This window comes from Gorilla gorilla, chromosome 8, assembly GCF_029281585.2.
Source record: "Gorilla gorilla gorilla isolate KB3781 chromosome 8, NHGRI_mGorGor1-v2.1_pri, whole genome shotgun sequence".
NCBI lineage: Eukaryota > Metazoa > Chordata > Mammalia > Primates > Hominidae > Gorilla > Gorilla gorilla.
In genome coordinates this window covers 61,117,670-61,137,738 of record NC_073232.2, presented here as the reverse complement: position 1 = coordinate 61,137,738, position 20,069 = coordinate 61,117,670, and the positions used below count along the sequence as shown (strand labels likewise).

The following is a 20,069-nucleotide window of genomic DNA, read 5'->3' as shown; positions in this document are numbered from 1 at the left end:
ATTTTATCAAGCAAAGTAAATATGTTTGTAAGGATTTATCTGAAATGTGAAGCTGCTACTACTGAATCTTCCCTCTTTATTAATGATTTTTTAAAAGAGAATGTAATATAACAAAAGTCACTTATTAATTTTGATGGTACCACACTATCAAATTTTCTGACACTAAGTATTACTTTCCAATAGAAATTCATCACGTTCATATTGACCTTTGGGATGACTGTAATAATCCTCTACTTTGTGTTAAATGAGGCAGTGATACCACTGAGCCAAACTGAATGACTTAATGCATTTTCTGATTTTTTCTGAGTAAAACATATTTTTAAATAATAAAGTTGGCCGGGCGTGGTGGCTCATGCCTGTAATCCCAGCACTTTGGGAGGACGAGGTGGGTGGATCACGAGGTCGGGAGATCGAGACCACCCTGGCTAACACGGTGGAACCCCATCTCTACTAAAGTACAAAAAATTAGCCAGGCATGGTGGTGGGTGCATGTGGTCCTAGCTACTCAGGAGGCTGAGGCAGGAGAACGGCGTGAACCTGGGAGGCTGAGCTTGCAGTGAGCCGAGATCATGCCTCTGCATTCCAGCCTGGGTGATAGAGCGAGAATCCGTCTTGGAAAAAAAAAAAAAAAAAGGAATACAATTATCTGTGATTGTGAGCAAACATATCTACACACAGTTGTAAATTTGAATTTTTAATTATGCGCTGCTATGACATTGAATGAAGGATGAAAAAAGAATTATTCTTTGTAAATTATATGTTACTAGATGAGGTCACCATCAACTGATTTGTTGGCAAATCGATTAAGTCAAAAACATTTTTGACTAATCTACATACATTCAATCAACATCCGTCTTCTCTATTTCAATCACATATGCTCTTTCTCATCTTCTCCATCTATCTTCTTGCCATTTCTTAAACTTATCAGCATATTCATCTTCAGAGTCTTTGAATTTATTCCTCTGTCTATAATGTAAATTCCCTGGATGAATGCATGGCTCACATCTTCAGTCTTAACTTTATACAGTTTTGCTCAAATGTAATTTCCTCAAAGAAACAAGTCATCTATCTGAAACAGCATCACTGCCTCCTCAGTTGTTCATCACACCTTGGTTTCTTGCTCTGTTTCGTTTTTTCTCCCTGTGTCTACCTCCATGTGTAAAGTGGTTTTGCCTGTTTTCTTCTCTGATGCATCACCAGTACCAGAACAGATTCTCACAGAATATAGAGTGTCAATAATCATACCTTGAAGAAATAACTAAGCAAATAAATGATTAATGAAATGACTGAACAACAAAATTATGTATTGGGCATGTGTTCAAGATTGTTTGTAACAGGGAACAAGAGAATTGCAAGCAGGTGGTCTTTACTTACATTCTATTTCAGCTGTTTTGTTGTAAAAATGAAGAAAATTTGGGAGAATAATTTTACTACTAAACTTTGACTAGGAACTATTGTCTTTCTTACTCAAAACCAACTTAAGAAGCAACACTCTCAACCACACCCAAGTCTGACAACTCAAAGCACTGCTCTGTAAAATTGTAAATTTTCAAAAGCAAACACACAAATGACAGTAAAAGCAATATCATAGTTTCCAATGTGTCCTGAGGTTCATGAAAAGAGCTTAGTGCTAACCAGGTCAGCATGTTTGGATTGAGAATCAAGGATTACTGTATGACAAAATGGAGAATCTAGAAAGCAAAAACTTGGATCAATAGTAAAAAAAAAATCTTGATTCTTGACATCAATGGCAAGTTGCTTTGGTGGATTTTTTAAAAAAGCACTCAATATATTAGTATATATCTACATTTTGTTGGATAAACCCATTTGAATTTAACCAAAAGTAGTGTACTTTAACAGTGCGTAGATTATAACAATTTCATAAAAAATTTATATTGAGTATACTTAACAGATTCATTTCTATTCATACTGAAAAGTAATTATACATTCTTTGATTAAACTACACTACCTGATATAAACATAAAATAAATGCTCATTTTAGTATATATGTCCAATTTGTATGAAGTAGTCATAGATGAAGGGATAGCAAGTACTTTCATATTCTTTAAATCACATGACATACTTACATTTAGTTGAATTACATAAGTAATTCAATTTAGGAATACTTGGCATTTGAATATTTGTTTTGAAAACTGCTGTAGGAAATATTTTAAGTCCAAAAAATTTTCAAGATAGTTTTTGAATTACTATTTATATCTAGTAATTGCTAAGACACTTTATACTGTTGACTACTGCACTCTATTCAAAAGTGAAGGTAGTGATCAGATTTTCAGTGTCTTAACAGGGAAGAAACTCACAGTTCAATTGTCTCAGCAACACAAATCCAAAGTCTAACAGTCAATATTTGATCGTAAGGAATGGAAGAAATGAAATAACTGTTTATGGCAAAAGGAAATTTAGAGAAGAAAGGCCTTAAAGACAGGGAATGGTAAAATCTAAGACCTCAAGAGAGCCCGTGTAAGGAAGAGAGGATGGAGAAATACTGCTTAGGAAAGTTCTGTACAAAGAAAACCTTCATGAGCTTTATTTCAAAGCCAGTAATTGAACTTTGGTGCTTCCTCCACTCTTACATCGATAAATTTCCACAAGCAACACACTCCCCAAATAACTTTAAAAAATTATACAATCTAAATGTAAACTTCTTCATTGAGTCCATCATGGCATCCTTGGTTGATGTTGCTTTCAAATTATGGAGATACCTCAGAATTACCTTTCATTTCCCAAATTTACTGAGTGTACAATATATTTTAAACTTTAAATTCACGAAGCTCCTTCAGAGTGGGTTTTCTAATCTCTCACGTAGTGGTATCCTTTTGTCTCTGCATCTGTCCATTTCTGTACAGCCACAGTGGTGTGTTCTAACCATGACTTAAAATCATTTTCTCCTTCTCTTTACATAGCAGTGCCTGTACACTTCGGCAGATTCTGAGAATTAGTTTGAATGAGTGGTTCCAAAGTATGTTTAATGTCAATCTATAGTTACTGTAAAGCAGCCAAGGACTCTGATGTGGCTGGCACTCAGTGGCAGTTCTTTAAGTAGTCCCAGAGTAACTGCCCCCACCTCTCTCCTTTCAGTAAGGCTTCAATGCTATAAGCAACTTAGAGTCAAGAGAAACTAGAAAATATCTGTTCAGAAAGGTATTTTAGACATTCTCACTTAATTAAACATAGATAATGTGATCTGTTTCTCTAAATGCATTCTCCCCTCAAAATGAAATTACATACTAAATACGCTCTACATGCTAGTTCAAGAGCTTTCTGGTGGTAGTCAGGAACCAACATATCTCTTTGTGTGTCCACTTTGCCCCTTTACAACGTAAGCTTAGTATTACCAGCAATTGTGATGAAAATAATCTCTTGTTCAGCCCAAGATTATGTAATAATCTGTCATTAAGGTGCTGTTGAGGACAAAGATCAGGAATTGAAAGCATCTAACAGAGCCCAGGATGAGAAAGAAGTTTATGGATCTCTGCCTGTTAAATTCATAATTCTTCCAAGCATGCACATATGTATAAATGCACTTGACATATATATTCACAAAGAATATTTCCGTCCCACAAATTATAAAAGTCTTTGAGAGATAGAGACATGTGTATAAATAAGTGTTCTATAAATGTAGCTCAATGACTTACATAAACAATTAGCTATAATTTAAAAAATGAGCTATTTAGATGCTTTGCTTTAGTAGTGAATGTATTTAGCTATAGAGATTATTTAGCAATAGACATCAGTTAAGTGAGCCACAGGCAATTTGACTTCAAGTAAATTTACTAATTTAGCTGATTAAAGATTTGTTAGGCCTTTCTTTTCAAAGAAGCTTCAAAGCCTTTAAAAATGAGTGCTCATCATTCTGGTAAAATAGGAAACCCACATGTTTTATTACTACCAATTAAAAGATACTGGAAAGGAGAAATTAAGAGAGTATAGAGCAAGGCTAAAAATAACTATTTCTTTTCTTTCTTTTCTTCAGACAGGATCTCACTCTGCCACCCATGTTTCAGTGCAGTGGAACGATCTCAGCTTACTACAACCTCCCCTCCCGGCCTCCCAGGTTCAAGTGATTCTCGTGCCTCAGCCTCCCAAGTAGCTGGGACTGTGAGTGTGTGCCACCACACCTGGCTAATTTTTGCATTTTTAGTAGAAACAGGGTCTTGCCATGTTGGCCAGGCTGGTCTTGAACTCCCAAGCTCTAGCAATCCAGCTGCCTCAGCCTCCCAAAACGCTGGGACTATAGGCATGAGCCACCCAACATGGCCAAAAATAACTGTGTCATTGGGAAGTTTAGATTGCCTAAAGAAAAATATAAAAACATTTGCATGGATTGTTTCCCTTAGATTTTTAAGACAAAAATGATTAAAGCACTACATTATAATATCTGGCAGAGGTTCATTTGATCACCATATTTTTAGAAATTTAATGCAAAAGAGAAATGCAAAACATTTATTCTCTAGATCAGTATTTATACTTCTTGTGATGACTTAAATAACTCTGGCAGCTTTCTGAGTAGTTGGCAGTTTCTACAAAATATGCCAAGTAAGGAGCACAACATTAGTATACTATATCATGTCATTTTCTTCTAAAACACAAATATTGAACTTTTACCACCTGCTACTGTACAGCAGTGCTATGGCAACATCTTCGTAGAGTTCCTAAGCTCCTTTGAAAAGTAGGATCTAATCAGCCTAAAAGGAAATAAACTATCATCATTGCTGTTGCTATAATTACCTAGTTGGCAAAATAAGCTCTATACAGAATCACACATTAAAACAAATTTGCTTAGGAAAACTAAATGTTTTATTTCAGCCCAGCTTATATTTTAAAATGATTGGTTAACAATTAGAAAAGAAATTTTTGATAAACCTTGCATTATGTTTACTGAGTTTTTATTTCTGGTTAAAAAGGTTAACTGTTTTCACTGTGGAATATTTAGAAGATATAGATTTCTTTCTTTAAAAATAGCTGTAAGGAAGCCATAATTCATCACTGTAACAGAGAATCTTTTTTCATATATCTTTTACTTTATAGTATTTTAATATTTTTTCTCTACTGTAGACACATTTGGGATTTATTTCCAACTACATAAATGCATCATAATAACCGTAACTCCATATGATTTTATTATGAATAAGGATAGATTTTAAAAACATAATCAAAATGTTCACATTTTTGTAATTACTTAATGTGGCAAATATTTTATTAATACTTAAATTTGTTTAAACAGAGGCCAGCAGTACTGTAGATATTTCTGAGTGATTTCAAAGAATGTACGGGAATATACATCTGTGTCAATTCTTTAAATGAGTAAAAGGAGCATCTGTAATGCAGCAAAATCAATCATGAAGAAGTAACTGATGCAGGAATTGCCTATACATGTTTTCAAAGTACATGTACGCGTGTAGATTGAGTTACAAGAAAAAGGTCACTTTCTAATAAGGCAATTGACAATTATTTTGTAAAAAATATAAAAGTGCAAGCACATACTTTAGAACAAATATTAAGTACAAGCTTAATGGAAGAGTCTATCATGTAATTAGCAGACAAAATGAGCCACAGACCACATTTACATACTTAGTTTAAAATAGAAACAGAGTCCCAAGAGATAACCATTTTACTGCTGCCCAGTTGAGGAGAAAACACTTTCAGTATTTCTACATTAACGTTCAGAGAGTCAAGGCGGCTGATGCAGAACAAAAACACTAATGATAAGGAAAAGAAGTTTTTCTAAAGAAGAACTTGATATGAATTAGATATTAATTGTTAATTACTTCAGAAGGCCCAAGTGAAAATTCAGACTTCTTTCTCTGCTCTTGGCCTTATTTCATGTTCCCGCTTTCTAAGCACATTAGGTTTTCCTATTAATCAGTCACAATCACCATGTCTAATCGGCTGTGGATCTAGATCCTTACCAGATCCCAGCCAATAGAAGTTAGCAATGTAAGGCTTATTTTGTGGACCACTTCTTTGGAGGAATACGTTGTGTTTCTGTTAGACGACTATATACATGATAGTCAACTTCCAGCCCATATCTGGATGCATTCTTGAGATGATTCTGAATTTCTTTTAAACCAAAACTAAATATTTATATTAATTGAATAAGACTTTTATAACTTATTCCAAGTAAAGCATGAATTTCCAGAGAGTGGCATAATTTAAACCCATACTGGAGGGGAATTATACATGGATTTGGGTTGAAACTTTCATTTTAGTACCTCTACTCATAGCAGATTGAGAATTAAAATCTGAAGAAAATCCTCTTAGATAAGACATTTGTAAAATAAAAAACTCACTCACCATTCCGACTTTCTTCGTCAATAGCAACTATGGTAGCTGGTGGTCCTCCCCTAGCTAGTTTGCAATCTAAAGAGAGAAAATAACCAAAAGTAAGAATTGACTGCAGGGGCACACACTGAGAAAAAAATTCATTGAGATGTATATTAATATTTAAAAAGGAAAATCTTGCAATCTAATTAATATGCATCACTACATTTAATATTATTTAAAAACATTTTATAATAACCACATAGATTCCTTACCACATCATAACACAGTCACTTTGTGCATCACAAAACTACTCAAATCTTACTGAGAAAACACCAGCAGGGACCACTGGAGAGCAGAAGTCCTTCAGGACAGAGATAATTTGATGGAAATTTAACCCAAAGAAATAACAGAAAGGGATGATTAACAAGGATAAGTTGTAATTAAAGCATCACAACAGAAACAAACATAATTGGACTTTAATTGTGATAAAGGGTCTAATTAGAGAGAGTGAATAGAATTTTAATAATGTTCTAAAGAGAATAAAACAAAGACACACAAGCAATGCTCATGAGGTTGTTTGGGGTTTTTATTTTTGTCATCTTACCCTCATATTGCCAGTCTGGAGTCAAAAGTATAGAGTCATCAATGGAAGCAGATCAGAAAAATGGAAGAAAGAAAGGAAGAGAGAATATATGTATACATTTAGTGAGAGATTTAAGGATATAAAAAGCATCATACAATAACATTATCTAATGATTTGTGGAAATAGAATATATAAAATCCCTATCAGATTTCCTACTTCTAATATAATGTTAACACATTCACTGGATAATACACATCATTAGCATTTTAAAAGCCATTACAAAAAAGCCTAGAAAATAACATAAAGTAAATTGGTATTTTTCTTACGAAAAGGTAAATACGAATTACTTATGAACAGTCTGTTATCTGTATGCTGAAAAAACTTTAAGAATAGTGCCTGTCAATCAGTAGTGATGATTAATTCATTATTTCAAACACTGCTAATATCCTTCCAGGTATCACATGATAATGAACATAAAAAATAGTATGAGCTATAATATCCATGACAGTTGAAATGTGAAAACTTTGCCTGCAGGATGTCAAATGTGCATCTCTGAGACATAAAGTACTCTCCTAGGAAATACTTTGTAAGGCAGAGAGGGCTATGTCATGCAGTTATACATACATGGCACACTCCTGTACAGCAGTGCAAATTAATTTTGCTTAGTTTTCCAAATTTGTGTGTTATTTGGGAAATAATTTCAAGGTTTATTTACTTATTTATTAAAATTCTTCCATTTATTATGTACATATACATGAATAATTAGGCCTTCGGGAAGCACTGTTCTGTATTGTAAGGTATGTACTCTCTCATATGAAGCAAAGAAGCTGGGAGATCTACACATTTTCTCTCTTTACACTTGTCAATATTGAAGGAGTTCCAAGTCATAACATTTTCAAATCTAAAATATCTCACACTCATTACGCCTCTTCCTCTCCTTATGCCCTCCTACAGAGAGCCCAGCACTACACTATTTGTCATCTCTGCTCTTGATTTAGTTTCCTCGCTGATCTCCCAGAAGTCTTGTTCTCATCCTGCATTCATCTATTCCTTTCATGAGAATGATTTTCATGTACCCAAATCAAAAGTGAAATAATAGCATTCCTCTGAACAAAAACCTTACATGTTTCTTTTGGAGAAAATGAAAAAAAAAATCAGAAGAACAAAGTTTCTTCACATGGCCTTAACATCCTTTATTGAAAGTTAAGCAACCTGTCCTTCAATTACATGAATCCTCTTACTGTTGCTGGAATGTAGCCTGTATTTTTAGCAAAATTTTGTTATCTAAATTAATTGTTGCCTTTTTCTGCCTAGCAAATCTCTGCTTCTTTCTGTAGAATTAGATATTTCACATATTTGCACCTAGTGCAAATTAATTTTGATTAAAGCCTTCCAAATTTTCATGTTACTTGAAAAATGATTTCAACATTTCTTTATTTACTGTTTTATAAAATTCCCCCAATTATTATGTACATAGAAATGAATAATTAAGCTTTGGAAAGCACTGTATTGTAAGGTATGCACTCTCTCATATGTACACACACACACACACATATACACACACTCATGTCACTGTGTGCCAATGCCATAATACCTACTGAAAATAGATAAAAATTATGTATTTTAGTGTGAATGTTGGTAGAGGAATAAATATTTAATCAACAACTTTATGGGCAAGGAGAATATAGAATAATAAAAGAAGGGGAAATTTGGATAAAAATATTTTTGAACCTTTTTACAGTTTGTTACTATTAAGTTTAAAGGTAGGCTTTATGAAGCTAAGCCAAATAATATCTTCATATTCCAGCCCTTCCTCACTCTCCGCCTTTCCCATTCTCAAAGTTAATTCTCCATTCATACCAAACCAAATTTATGTTTTTTGCATCAACTGTTAAAATATTCTTTCCACTCTTCTTCCCCTGGTTAATTTTATTCCTTTTTCAAGAATCTGCCTAGGCATCACCTCTTCTTGAAAATCCTTCTCGTTGTCATTCTAGATTAAGTGCTTATTCTCTGTATTCCTGCAGTACACACTGGATCCCATTGGACTAATTGCCCCATTGGCACAATACTAATGTGTCTTTCTGTCTCACAAGAGCTCCTTCAGACCAAGCCTGCATCATTTTCACCTTGGTATCCTCAGAACATGATACTGGTTCTGAAAGAATGTTTGTTGACTTTTTCCACAATGTAGTCTGCTAAGCTACAATCTTCCATTAAAACCTCTCCATGAGAGCAGCTCAGAAGTCTCTGTTGTCACTAACCCCTCAATAGCAGAAACAGCCCAGAAGAAGCTGCCTAACTACATTTTCTCCTGCTACAGTACCCTTAGATAATTCCCACTAAGATTTATTATTTTAGTAGATTCAAAATTCTCCCCAATAAAACATTTTTTATATACTACATATACTTCTGGATAAATACAAAAATAATTTAAACTTTTTTAAGACTCAAAACACAAAATGAAAAGAGGTTAGGCAGACACATAATAAATAATCTATTAATAACATTGTTCATAACAAAGTGTTTGTTTTTAAATGATGCATTCATGACAGCATAATTAATTAGTTTTGAAGTGCACAAAAGCATTTTTAATAAGGACAATTATATTTAGAATTGTCTTGAAAAGAAAGTAATTTGGATGTAATAGCCAACTATATATTATGTATGAAAATATCCAAATGTAAATCAAAGGGAAGACTAGAAAGCAATTTGGGGGATGGGGAGATTGTACCCTATGGTCTGTGGATCATCTGTCTGCCACAGGAAAGTCAGGTGAGCTGCTGATACCTGTACCCTGGAAATGGACTTCCTTAATCTATTTAATTTCACCCTTGACTGTCCTGGTTAAATCACAAATTCATTGTTTTTCATGCCTAAAGTTTCTAGCCTGTTAGGCCTATACTCATTTTCCATATCCAATTTGTTTTAAAGTACAGGATATGAATACCAATAACCGAATGCTCAGTGTGGCTTATTTCTGCAAACTTGTCACAATGCTAAAAAATAAGCCATATATTTAAAAATATTCATATGCAATAGATGGGATTTAAAATCCAAAGAGGAGAATTAAAAAGACAAATAATGACTGATCTCACAGATACTAAACCTGTGATACTCTGTTTTCATTGTAGCCTGAATTTTAAGAGCATGTTATAGACAGGTCAGACAAAGGCTTTTGAAAATCTAGGATTTTCCAAATATGCTCATTTTGTAAAAATGAGAGCAAGCACCCAGGAATTAAAATTCTATTCCCACTTTAGCCTATTCTCAAAATGTTCTTTTAACGTTGATCAATGTGTTTTCAATAAGAATTCAAAACTATTTACTTTTAAAAAATGTATTAAGATAGTAATTGCCCTTATATGTTAATAACTTGTGTATTGAATTTCCTACCCATATTTATCTTCTGAGCCTGGGTCCCATTTGCCCAGACAACTTCTGTACTTGCAGTTTCAAAGTTGTGTTAAATGTAGCCCTCCAAATCGCATCCCAGTTGCTATCATAGCCCAAAACTGGATATTTTCAATATATATTATTTCAGTGAATGGCATAATTCTGCAACAAGCCACATAAGTCAGAAGCCAGGAAGTCACATTTCACTTTACCCATGTTTCTAGCTTTCCAAAATGTACCGATCGATAAGTCTTGAATTTAATTCCTAAAGAAAAACTTGTCATATCCACTCATTGCTTTCAATCTGCAGTGGTACCAGGCTAATCCTGTCTCTTACCTAATCAAATAGGTTTTCCTAACTGCTTTCCTTACAATCAGTCTTGCCCTTACTCTAAGTTAATCTTCTATCTTTAAGCAGAGTGATCTTTATAATTAAAACCTTGCTTATTTTTAAAATAATTTACCATTTATTTTAGGTTATAAGCTAAAATATTTTGGCCATCTACAACTCATCACAAATATGATTCTAGAATGTAAACTAACATATTTTATATAACCTACACAGTCCTCCACAATATGCCTTCTCCTTCCCTCTCCAGTCTCATCTATTTCCATGTCCCTCTTTTCTCAAAGCAAAATAGTTTTTGATCCCTTGACTAGGTAAGTTTCCCCAATATATACTCTCATAACTCTGCCTCATAATATCAATTTATGATTACTTGATTCTTCACAGAAAGAAAAATCAGTGATAACATTGACCTTGTTTCTATTCCTCATGGTTGTGTCCACAGGGCAGATTTTCCTGGCACATTTTTGATTCCAAGCAATTATTTACTGAATGCAAAAATGAAGGGCCTCAGTCAAATTTGTAACAATAAAATTAAAACATCACTCTGTACATTAATTCCCTTTTTTCTTTTTAATTTTTCAAATGTCTTTCTCAAGTGCAAGTACAGCAGGTCCTTGAATGACACTGTTTCACTCAATGTCATTTCTTTATAACAATGAAAAAAAAAAAACAACTAATTCCAGGCCTGAGCCACTATCTGTGTGGATTTTGCAAGTTCTCCCCAAATCTGTGAGGACTTTCCCTGAGTACTCCAGTTTCCTCCCACATCTCAAAGATGTACATGCTAGGTTCATTGGCATGGCTACATGGTACCAGTGTGAGTGAGTGTGGGGGTGTGTGTGAGTTGCCCTGAGAATGAATGGTATCCTGTCCAAGGTAGGTTCCTGCCTTATGCCCTGAGCTACTGGGCTAACAGGCTCCCTGATGGGAGGCCCTGAACTGGTAAATAATTATCTCACTTTTTGATTAATCTTTCTTAAATGCATGTATAGCTCACATTTATTTCAATATTTAATATAAGAAATTTTTGGTCTTTATTTAGAAGTGTGATGTTTTTGTAACCATAACTATGCCATAGGAACTTGTTTATATTTTGTTTAGCCTATAATAAAATTGGTTTCATTATATGTCGTTTCATTGAAAGTCTCAATTTCCAAGAACCTATGGACAATATTAACTGAAGACTTACTGTAATGAGGAAAAAATGGACAGATAATTTGTTGTCTAAAGATAAGGTCATTGGTGATAACTCAGCAGATGTGAAAGGCTACCAATAAAGTAAGAAAGGTGTAGATAATTCTGCAAGAATTTGAGGTTATTTGGAACAAGTTATGAAAGATTAGAGAGAGCTCACAATAATAGACAAAGTGATGAAAAAAAAAAAGGAGAAAATATTCACTAGCTTCCAATTGTCTATAATTTCTATTAGAATTCCAAGCTGTTTTATGATTTTACCAAATTGAATCTCAAAGGAATAAAACTAAGAAATTTCAAATACTAAAGTTTAAATTATATCAAAGATCAACTTACCTTTTTTTGTCATCTTAGAATTTTTAAGCTATTTCCTTACAAGCTGCCTAAATCACCAGTGAACTCTGTGGCACCTAGTAGGGTATTTGACTTAACATAATCATTTAATTTATTTGCTGAATTAGGAAATATCTTCCTCTATGGAAAATTAATCAAATGAATAATCCATCAAATCCTTAGCTTTAACCATTTCAAATCTTTGGTGGAGTGTTTTAAGATGTTAAAGAAATGGGTTTCTAATATATTATAGTGGTTGTGAACATGTGCTTTGGAGTCACAAAACCTAACTTCAAATCCTAACTTTGGTTTATTAGTTGTATAATATTGGACAAATTATTTAACCTCTTGTATTTCATTAATGGGGATAAGAGTAATTACAACTAACTCATATTTTTACAACAAGGACAAAATGAGAAAATCTATGGTAATTTCTTAGAAGAGTGTCTGGCAAAATGTACAGGCAGAATAGGCATACATTTCCTTTTTATAGTATCCTTATTTTCATGAGGAATATATTCGAATAAAATGTTTTTTCTATTTTTTTCCTTTGATGCAAGGGCTGATAGTAAATATAGTAAATAAACCCTCAGCTCTCCCAAATATTCAGTGAGGGCAGATCTTAGTTATATATGGAATTGTGAAATATATTGTTATTAAGAATAAAAGTAATTACATGAAATGTCACTGGTGGTCTGTAGGGACAAAAATTTGCTTGAATTCCTATCCCAGACACTAAGCTAGATATACTCTGATGGATTACATTTACTAGGGAAAAATAGACTCCTTGAACTTGAAGCTTAAAAAAAGTAATGGGGTTCTCACAGTCCTCTACTGGTCCCAGTATGCCCCTGAAATGAGTTGGTGAGATTCCACAGAAAGATCAAGGAAGAGTTGCAGATTTTGTGAAACCTCTATTCCTGTCAACATTTCTCTATTATCAGTTTGGTTATTCAGAGTAATCTAGTCTCTTGCTCATGTGTTTGTATTTACACACACACACACACACACACACACACACTCTGAATCTATTGCTAAGTTCAAAGCAATTTGGCCTCTCATTCAAAGAGGGTACTGTGTTCTCTTTAAATTTCATGCTACACAAGCATTCTGTTTTCAATTTGCATGTCACAAGCAGCAGCAGAGGGACTTTTCTCATTTTTCCTATTGATCTTTGGTATATTCATTTTCAGGAAAGTACACACAGGAGTGAAATCGTAAGACAGATACTACTTATTTTACATTTTGACTGCTTCATCCAAAAGAAAAAGTTTGATCTTGAATTGATAAAATCAATGGAACAATAACTTGTATGATCTAAAGTTACAGTCAACAAAGTAATGGAAAAAGACAATGATTGAACAAAAGCAAAATAAACTGAGTAAACTTAAGGACATAGCAAGTAATTCAGTTTCAATTCAAGAACAGGATATGCTACTTGTGTTACTCTCTTGGCATTACTATTTGCAGATTTCAGATTTCACCATGAAGGGAGCAAATGATATTTTATGTACCTTAGTGTCATTACTAATTGAATTATATAATTTGATGAAGACTTTAAAACAACATTGTCCAGTAATATCCACCAAATTCATTCATGGTAATTATTCAACATCATTGCTTTCAACAATACAATTTACTCTAGAGACCATAGCTACCTCAATCTGTACTTTTTAAAAAAACAATTTCTTATTATTTTATTTTATTCTAACTGGTCTATCAACAACAGCACACTTGAACATAAATGGCAGTTGGTCAGAGACAAGAAGCCCATACTTATTTTTAAGAAGTTTGGCCGGGTGCGGTGGCTCACGCCTGTAATCCCAGCACTTTGGGAGGCTGAGACAGGCGGATCACGAGGTCAGGAGATCGAGACCATCCTGGCTAACGTGGTGAAACCCCATCTCTACTAAAAATACAAAAAATTAGCTGGGCGTGGTGGCGGGCGCCTGTAGTCCCAGCTATTCGGGAGGCTGAGGCAGGAGAATGGCATGAACCCGGGAGGTGGAGCTTGCAGTGAGCTTAGATGGTGCCACTGCACTCCAGCCTGGGTGACAGAGCGAGACTCCACCTCAAAAAAAAAAAAAAAAAAAGAAGTTTAAGGTTCTAGGGGCTTTAGGAAAAAGGCAGAATATGAAATAAATTGTCAGTAGAAGGCTGCTCCAAAGATGAAGTATATAATTTTAAGATTGCTTTTGTTGATTGAAAATATTATTGTACTTTCTTATTTTATAGTTTTATATAAATACATTGTCAAAACATGTTAGTCTTTGTATTCATACATAATTCTCTTACATATAATTCATACCACATGAGTTAGAAACTGTTTAGGTTTTCCTTCCATTGTGGGTTACAACTCTTCTTTTCTTGTCTAAGCTTCCAGCAAGCAACAATGATTCAGTTTGAGGAATTTAAGATGAATAGGACAATTCTTGGTCCAAGCTGTAATATTACCACTGACATCAAAAGAGGCCATATAATGTTGTGGTTAAGAACATAGCCTTTGAGACAGACTGCCTAGGTTAAATACTAGTCACATTTAACACCTGGCTCACTCTTAGGACCTTTGAAAGTTAATTAAATTCTCTGTAGCTCAGGTGCATTATTTGTAAAATAGATGTTGTTTTAGAGTAGTGTCTGGCATATGGAAATGCTTTCTATGTAATTGTGAGGTAAATTTTTATTCTAACCAAGTGAGCAAATGACTTAAAATATGTCTGTTTTTTAAAAAGCAATGACTGTCATATTTTTTTTTAATATTTCAGTAGAAGTTTCTTCCATTTTTAACATTCAAAGAAAAACCACATTTTATTAGTAGATCAAATAAGGAATGGGGCATATGTTAACTTTTTAAAAAATAATTTCAAATGTTCTTTTATATTTAGGAGGTATACAATATGCAGGTAGTTATCTGGGTATACTGCGAGGTTTGGGATATGATTGATTCCATCATCAGGTAATGAGCACAGTACTCAATAGTTGTTTTTTAGATACTTGTCCCTCTTCCACCCTCTCCCCTTTTCTAGATGTCCAGTGTCTATTACTGACATCCTTATGCCCATGGCTATGCAATGTTTAGCTGCTACATATAAGTGAGAACATGAATTATTTGGTTTTCTGTTCCTGTGTTAACTTGCTTAGGATAACAGCCTATAACTGCATCCGTGTGGCTGCAAACAACATGATTTCATTCTATTTTTATGGCTGCATAGAATTCTATGGTGCATGTGCAGCACGTTTCCTTTATCCAATTCACTGTTGACGGGCACTTACATTGAATCCATGTCTTTGTTACTGTGAATAGTACTGCAACGAACATACAAGTGCATGTGACTATTTAGTGGAACAATTTGTTTCCTTTTTTTTTTTTTTTTGAGACGGAGTCTCGCTCTCGCCCAGGCTAGAGTGCAGTGGTGCGATCTCGGCTCACTGCAAGCTCCGCCTCCCAGGTTCACGCCAGTCTCCCGCCTCAGCCTCCCGAGTAGCTGGGACTACAGGCGCCCGCTACCATGCCCAGCTAATTTTTTTGTATTTTTAGTAGAGACGGGGTTTCACCGTGTTAGCCAGGATGGTCGCGATCTCCTGACCTTGTGATCCGCCCGCCTCGGCCTCCCAAAATGCTGGGATTACAGGCCTGAGCCACCGCGACCGGCCACAATTTGTTTTCTTTTAGATATATAACCAGTAATAGGATTGTGAGTCTAATAAAAGAGCTGGTATCAAGTCCGAAACTACTCTAAAATATCAAGGAGGAGAGTCTGCTCCCTAACTCATTCTACAATACCAGCATCACCCTGATACCAAAACCTGTCGAAGACACAAGGAATAAAGAAAACTATAGGTCAATATTCCTGATGAGCATAGATGCAAAAATCTTCAACAAAATACTTCCAAGGCAAATAAAGCTGCACATAAAAAACTTAATCTACCATTATCAAGTAGGCTTCATTCCTGGGATGCAAGATTGGTTCAATGTATGCAATTCAATAATTGTGATTTATCACATGGACAAAATTAAAACCAAAAACCATAAGGTTTTTGAGAATCTCCAAATTTCCACATTGGCTGAACTAATTTACTTTCCCACCAATAGTATACAAGCATCCCCTTCTCTGTGCAGCATTACCAGCATCTTTTGTTTTTTGACTTCTTAATAATAGCATTTTGACTGGTGTGAGGTAGTATCTCATTGTGGTTTTGATTTGCATTTCTCTGATGATTAGTGATGTTGAGCATTTTTTCATGTTTGTTGTCTGCTTGTATGTCTGTTTTTGAGAGATGTCTGTTCATGTCTTTTGCCAATTTTTCAATGTGGTTATTTGGTTTATGCTTGTTAAATTATTTAAGTTTCTTATAGATTCTGGAGATTAGACCTTTGCGGGCGCATAGTTTGAAAATACTTCCTACCATTGTGTAGGTTGTATTTTTACTCTGTTAATAGCCTTTTTTGTCGGGCAGAAGCTCTTTAGTTTATGTAGGTCCCACTTGTCAATTTTTGTTTTTGTTGCAATTGCTTTTGAGGACTTGCCATAAATTCTTTGTAAATGCAAACATCAAGGATAGTGTTTCCTAGGCTTCCTTTTAAGATTCTTACAGTTTGAGGTCTTACACTTAAACTTTTAATGCACGTTGAGTTAATTTTTGTAGATAGTGAAAGTAAGGGTCCAGTTTATTTCTGTATGTGGCTAGCCAGTTAACTCAGCACCATTTGTTGAATAGGGGGTCCTTTCCCCATTCCTTATGTTTGTCAATTTTGTCAAAAATCAGATGATTGTAGGTATGTGGCTTTCTTTTTGGATTCTCTTTTCTGTTTCATTGGTCTATGTGTCTATTTTGTACCAATAACATGTTTTGTTACCAGTACTATAGCCTTAGAGTATAGTTTGAAAAAAGCTATGTTGTTTTTGCTTAGGATTGTGCTTTGGTTTGAACTTGTGTCCCCATCCAAATCTCATGTCAAATTCTAACCTCCAATGTTGGAGGAGGGGCTGGTGGGATAAAATTGGATCATGGGTGCAGGATTCGCCCTTGCTGTTCTTGTGATAGTGAGTGAATTCACACAAGATCTGGTTGTTTTGAAGTATGTAGTACCTTCCCCTTCATTCTCTTCCTCCTACTTTGGCCATGTCCCCAGCCATGCTTCCTGTACAGCCTGTGGAACCAAGGGCCAATTAAACCTCTTTTCTTTATAAATTACCCAGTCTCAGGTAGTTCTTTATAACAATGCAACAACGAACTAATACAGATTGCTTTGTCTATTTGGGTTCTTTTTGGTTCCATATGAATTTCAGAATTTTTTCTAATTCTGTGTAAAATGGCATTGAAAGTTCAGCAGCAATAGCATTGAATCTCTTGATTGCTTTGGAGATTATGGCAATTTTAACAATATTGATTCTTCCAGTCAATGAGTATGAAATGCTTTTTCCATTTGTTTATGTTATCTATGATTTCTTTCAGCAGTGTGTAGTTCTCCTTACAGAGGTCTTTCAGCTTCTTGGTTAGACGTACTATCTAAAAGCCCTACTTAAAAGGCACAGAGTGATGGGTTGGATAAAGTAACACCCATTCATCTGGTATCTTCAAGAGACACTTCTCACATGTAATGATCCCCATAGGCTCAAAGTAAAGGGCTGGAGAAAGATCTATCATGCAAACAGAAAACCAAATGGAACAAGGGTCACTATTGTTATATCACATAAAACAGCCTTTAAACCAACATCAATAAAAAAGAACAAAGAAGGGCATTACATAATGATATGTTCAATTCAAAGACTTAGTTATGCTAACTATATACATATGCGACATTAGAGCATCCAAATTCATGAAACAAGGACTTCTAAACCTACAAAAAGACTGACATAGCACACAATGATAGTGGGGGTCTTCAACACCCCACTGACAGCATTAGACAAATCATTGAGTCAGAAAACTTCTGCAGAAATTCTGGAGTTAAATTTGACACTTGACAAATTGAGCATAATTGATGTTTACAGGACACTCCATATATCAACCACAGAATATACATTCCTCTCATCTGCACACAGAATATACTCTAAGATCAACCACATGGTTGGCCATAAAGCAAGTTGCAAAAAATCCAAAAGAAGGTCTTTCCATAAAACAAGTCTCAAAGAAATCAAAGTTATACGAATCACATACCAACCACAGTGGAATTAAAATAGAAATCTATAACAAGAATATCTCTCAAAAACACACAAATATATAGCAATTAAGCAACTTTGCTCCTGAATGAGTTTTGGATTGTAAGGCAGAAATTTTAAAAAAATTCTTTTAAATAAATGAAGAAAGACACGCAAAATACCAACATCTCTGGGATGTGGGAAGAGATATGTTAAGAGGAAAGTGTATGGTGCTAAATGCCTACCTTAAAAAGTTAGAAAAATCTCTGATTAACAATCTAACACCACATCTAGAGTGACTAGAAAAACAAGAACAAACTAACCCAAAAGCTACCTGAAGAAAATAAATAACTAAAATCAGGGCAGGACTAAATAAAATTGAGGCATAAAAATCCATAAAAGCATCAGCAAAACCAAAAGTTGGTTGTTTGAAAGGACGAATAAGATCTATAGACCACTGACTATATGACTATATAAACAAAGAACAAAACAGAGATGATCCAGATAAGCACAACATAAATGACAAAGATGACATTACAACTGGTCCAACAGAAACATAAAAAAATCCTCAGAGACTATTATCAACACCTGTGTTCACACAAACTAGAAAATATAGAGGAAATAGATATATTCCTGGAAACATACAATCTCCCAGAATTTAATCAGGAAGAAATTAAAACCCTGAACAGACCAACATTGAGTTCCATATTGACTCAGTAATAAACCTACCAACGAACAAAAGCCCCACACCAGATGAACTCACAGCCGAATTCTACCAGATGTGCAAAGAAGAGCTGGTACCAAATCTACTAAAACTATTCCAAAATATCAAGGAGGGGAGACTCCTCCCTAACTCATTCTACAATGCCAGCATTACCCTGATACCAAAACCTGTTAAAGACACAAGGAAAAAAGTAAACTATAGGTCAATATTCCTGATGAACACAGATGCAAAAATCTTCAACAAAATACTTTCAAACCAAATAAAGCTGCACATAAAAAACTTAATCTACCATTATCAAGTAGGCTTCATTCCTAGGATGCAAGATTGGTTCAATATATGCAATTCAATAAATGTGATTCATCACATAAACAAAATTAAAACCAAAAACCATATGATAATCCCAGTAGATGCAGAAAAAGCTTTCAATAAAATCCAACATCTCTTCACGATAAAAATCCTCAACAAACTCTGTATCAAGGGAACATATCTCAAAATAATAGGAGCCATATATGACACAATACAGCTAACATTAAACTAAATGTCGCAAAAGTTGGAACCATTCCCCTTAGGCACTGGAACAAGACAAAGATACCACTCTCCATTCTCACCACTTCTATTTGACATAGTACTAGAAGTCCTAACTACAGCATTCAGGCAAGAGAAAGAAATAAAATGTACCCAAACAAGAAACTAAAGAAGTCAAACTATCTCTTTTATAACCAGGAAACCTTGATGACATCACCAAAAAGCTCCTGAAACTGATAAATGGCTTCAGGAAAGTTTCAGGATACAAATTCAATCTATAAAAATATATTAACATTTTTGATGTGCATTTAACATACTGAAATCATGACTTAATACATTTCAGTATATAACCACCGATTGTTTAAATTATATAGTGATAATGGAACTATACTTTCTTTTTAAAAATTATCTGAGGAATGTTTATAAATAAACTAAAAATAAATAACTTTTCTGATACATACAGTAGACAGTACACAGCTTCTAAAAGCTCTTTACATGGTGAAATAAGATCTGTTATTCTAAAATCTTTCCAAAAGAACTTTT

The 20,069-nt window shown here is 34.4% G+C and overlaps 1 protein-coding gene across 1 annotated transcript in view; it reads right to left on the bottom strand.

The window, feature by feature from the left end:
- Nucleotides 1-20,069, bottom strand: part of PCDH15 (protocadherin related 15) — a 1,796,064-nt gene that overhangs the window by 716,396 nt on the left and 1,059,599 nt on the right. The window contains exon 6 of the mRNA XM_055352068.2: nt 6,313-6,378. Coding sequence (XP_055208043.2) covers nt 6,313-6,378 — 66 coding nt within the window. The remainder of the gene's footprint in view (nt 1-6,312; nt 6,379-20,069) is intronic.